General features: G+C 36.0%; 1 protein-coding gene across 1 annotated transcript; it reads left to right on the forward strand.

The window, feature by feature from the left end:
• The first annotated feature begins 785 nt into the window (after positions 1-785).
• Positions 786-2126, forward strand: LOC103927485 (transcription factor MYB1). Its single transcript, XM_009336411.3, has 3 exons — positions 786-956; positions 1076-1205; positions 1396-2126. The coding sequence occupies exons 1-3, from the start codon at positions 824-826 to the stop codon at positions 2012-2014; spliced, it is 882 nt and encodes a 293-aa protein (XP_009334686.1). The 5' UTR covers positions 786-823; the 3' UTR covers positions 2015-2126.
• Positions 2127-3535: the final 1409 nt, after the last annotated feature.

The raw sequence follows: 3535 nt of genomic DNA on the forward strand, positions 1-3535 counted from the left end.
TTTTTCTATTTATATAATAACACGTGATGTACAACTATGAAAAGTTTCTCATATGATTAGAGCATGTTTTTAATTTGCTCCTTAAATGAACTTTTCTTTGGTGAAACAAATTAACAAGAAAAGAGTGCATGATTACTAGTTATTTTCAATGCTTATAACATTTCTCTCACTTTAAACCACTATCCATATTATTGGCTCTAGCCATTGCGATTCTCTAGCATAAAAAACGTGACTGCAGTGTAGAACTTTTACCGAGTGCTATTAAAATAACTTTCTTGTCATTTTAATTAAAAAAGATAAGAGCATAAATCAGAGATGATCTTATTAGGTAAATATTCCTTTTATACAAAGAAAAATATCTATGTTGTTAATTTTGTAAATATGAACCATATATTCAAGAGTAGTGATACGTTTACCATCTATTTGTACTATCTCACTAGTAAAAGTAGGGCCCACCAACATATGTGGGTTCATCTCTATCAGAGAGATGATGCAAACGAATCATAAGAATATAATTTTTGTATATTCAGATAAGAATCAACACGATCAATACTTCTGATATAGAACATAAGCATGTATGACGATAACGTGCATGTTTATACACGATAACCCCAGAATACCAAATCCTTCCTCGCAAAACTACGGTTTCTTCTACAAGACTCACCCAGTTCCTTGCCTAAAGACGCTATACACAATATTTCAACCGACTGTCGCTTTCTACTTTGAATGCCATTCTTCATTTGTTGCGTGGGCTATAAAAGGGCACGAGTATCCTTTTTTTGCGTGTGAGTATTGAGAGAGAGAGAGAAAAGAAAATTAAAAAATGGGAAGGAGTCCGTGTTGCTCCAAGGAAGGACTCAACAGAGGAGCCTGGACTGCCTTGGAAGATAAAATTTTATCATCTTACATCAAAACTCATGGAGAAGGAAAATGGAGAAGCCTCCCTAAAAGAGCTGGTGAGAAAAGCTGCTTTTCGCCTTCTTTTCTCCATCGCTTTTTACCCGTCTATTGCTATGTTTTCACACTCTGTTTTACCAAAACCTTCCAACTGTTTAAAAAAAAAAAAAAAATGCAGGTCTGAAGAGATGTGGTAAAAGTTGCAGACTTAGATGGTTAAACTATCTGAGACCAGACATAAAGAGAGGCAACATTTCAGGTGATGAAGAAGAACTCATTGTCAGGCTCCATAACCTTCTCGGGAACAGGTCTCTCTCTCCGTCTCTCTGACTCTCTCTTACTTAATTATGAGCCCGTTTGATAACCATTTCGGATTTCATTTTCTTGAAAACTGAAAATCGAAAACTTTTCAGTAACTGTTTTCAGTCTCCAAACTGCCCCTACGCTTGTTTTCAGTTTTGAGATGGATGCTCTAATTCTGTTGATATTTTACTACAGATGGTCCTTAATTGCCGGAAGGCTACCGGGGCGAACAGACAATGAAATCAAGAATTACTGGAATACAACTTTGGGGAAGAAATCGAAAGTCGATTCGTTTTCTAGATCCTCGAAAGAAACTTCTCTAAATCCAAGCAAATCCGTAGCGAAAAAGAAAGATGTCGAGTCCAAAACATCAACTGCAGCTGCTCAACCTATAGTAATAAGAACCAAGGCCACTAGGTTGACCAAAATTTTAGTCCCACAAAATATTCCTAGTGACGAAAATTCTACAGCAGCTGCCGCAAACCCACTAGAGCTTCAAGCTCATCAGACCCAATCGGCGGAAAAAGGCGGAAGCACCGAAGAGTCTCCGAGGACTAATGCAGGTGACTGCAGCAACATCTTGAAGAACTTTGGCTGCGATGATGACGAGATTGATGCGAAGGAAGATCAATACTGCAACGAGTTTCAGTTGCTCGACTCTATACCGTTGGATGAGGCAATGATAAATGACGGCTGCTGGACTGGAGGAAACGGTTGCGATCTGGAGGACTACGGTGCCTCGTTGGATTTAGATTCTTTGGCATTCTTGCTTGACTCTGAGGACTGGCCATCCCAAGAAAATGTTATAGTCTAACTCATTTGCTGCATAGTAACATAAATAACGAAGCGCGCATGCGTGACTTATGTAAAACCATTAAAATTTAATGAAGGTGATCCCTAGATATGAGGTGATTAAACGAATTAAATACAAGTTTCTAAGCTTATCGGCTTACTAAATTAACTAAATTTCTTGGTTGATTAATTTGTTGTCTCATGGTTGATTAATTTTTTATTTGTGCAACTACAAAAAAATGTCACTCTTATCACATTTTTTTCTCAGGAAGCATAGTTGAAAACTTTAATTATCTTCGTTTTTTTGGGTCGAAAGAGTATCATTCACTAAATAAAATAATGCACTACATATGGCCCAACAAACAGACCAGCAAAAAGCTCATAACAAATTGAGAGAGTTAGACAGACCCCATGCTGTGGAGTTATTTTTTAGCATAATAGGCATATGGAATAGTACATCACGTGTCATTATACAAATGATAAGATATGTATGTTAAATAGTTAATAACTTAAAAAATAAAATTTCCTAACACCTACATAAAAATACGTGATGTACTATCTATATTCCTATCATAATGAAAAGTTTCTCCATGCTTTGGGAAACACCGCATCACACTTGGCCTCGTAATTGTCCGTCGAGTGAGGAGCAGTGCTGGAACGATCCAAATCTGATGTCAATCTTTGGCATGAGCATCCAATATAGTAAATTGGTACGCAAAGTTGAACCAGTACAACTTAAACTGCTAACGAGTTTAAAATTTAGTGTAAGTGGAGCTTTGGCTCATGATAGATATTCAACTAGTATCAAAATATCCGATTACGACAGATCATAGATGCCCAAATTAATGACCATCCTTAAAGGCATGCAGTGGCTTCCGCACTTTTATTTTAACTTTTGGTAATTCAAAATGAGTCATAATATCGTTATCATGATTATAAAATGAGAAATGCTAAGGAGATTTTCAAAGTGAGACTCTTCATGAATTTTCTGTCATTTCACATTTTTACATCAATTCTCGCGCCAATATTATGAAATATTATACAAAAAAAAATAGAGTGGTAAAGTGTCCGATTTTTTAGAGTTAAATTAGGCTTTAAAGTTTAAGGTTCAAAGGCTAATACTAGATAAAACTTTTTCTTCTTGCAAGGTACAAATTGAGTATATTCAATCTTGGTTCTCATTCAAAATTGCCCCATTTAAAAAAAAAAAAAAAAATCTTTATTGTATTTGCAACCAATAAAGTGAGAGGCAGATGCCGCTTAGATTACCTGATAAGCTCTAAAATTGACATGCTCCAGTTTTGGACCAAGTTGTCAAGTTGTCAAGTTGTCAAGCCACAAACAAATATGATTCACCAAACATGCCTGGGCTTTCTCGCTTTTTCGATCCATGATGTTACCAAAATTCACAAGGCCACAAACGAATCATATTTGTTGTGATCGTGCCGTTTTTGCATTATATTAGTTATTTTAACAAATTATATTGTGACAAACCCGTCATCCTAATGTCTTTTTAACAGGTAACCCAATAACGACTTAACTC

This window comes from the organism of the source record quoted next, unplaced genomic scaffold (assembly GCF_019419815.1).
Source record: "Pyrus x bretschneideri cultivar Hongxiangsu unplaced genomic scaffold, Pyrus_bretschneideri_v1 Contig28, whole genome shotgun sequence".
In the NCBI taxonomy this organism is placed as follows: Eukaryota; Viridiplantae; Streptophyta; class Magnoliopsida; order Rosales; family Rosaceae; genus Pyrus; species Pyrus x bretschneideri.

Bases quoted from the DNA above. Each gene is read 5' to 3' on its own strand.
- LOC103927485 (XM_009336411.3), top strand. From the start codon at position 824: ATGGGAAGGAGTCCGTGTTGCTCCAAGGAAGGACTCAACAGAGGAGCC. The intron at 957-1,075 runs GTGAGAAAAGCT...AAAAAAATGCAG, and splicing joins AAGCCTCCCTAAAAGAGCTG to GTCTGAAGAGATGTGGTAAA. The intron at 1,206-1,395 runs GTCTCTCTCTCC...ATTTTACTACAG, and splicing joins CATAACCTTCTCGGGAACAG to ATGGTCCTTAATTGCCGGAA.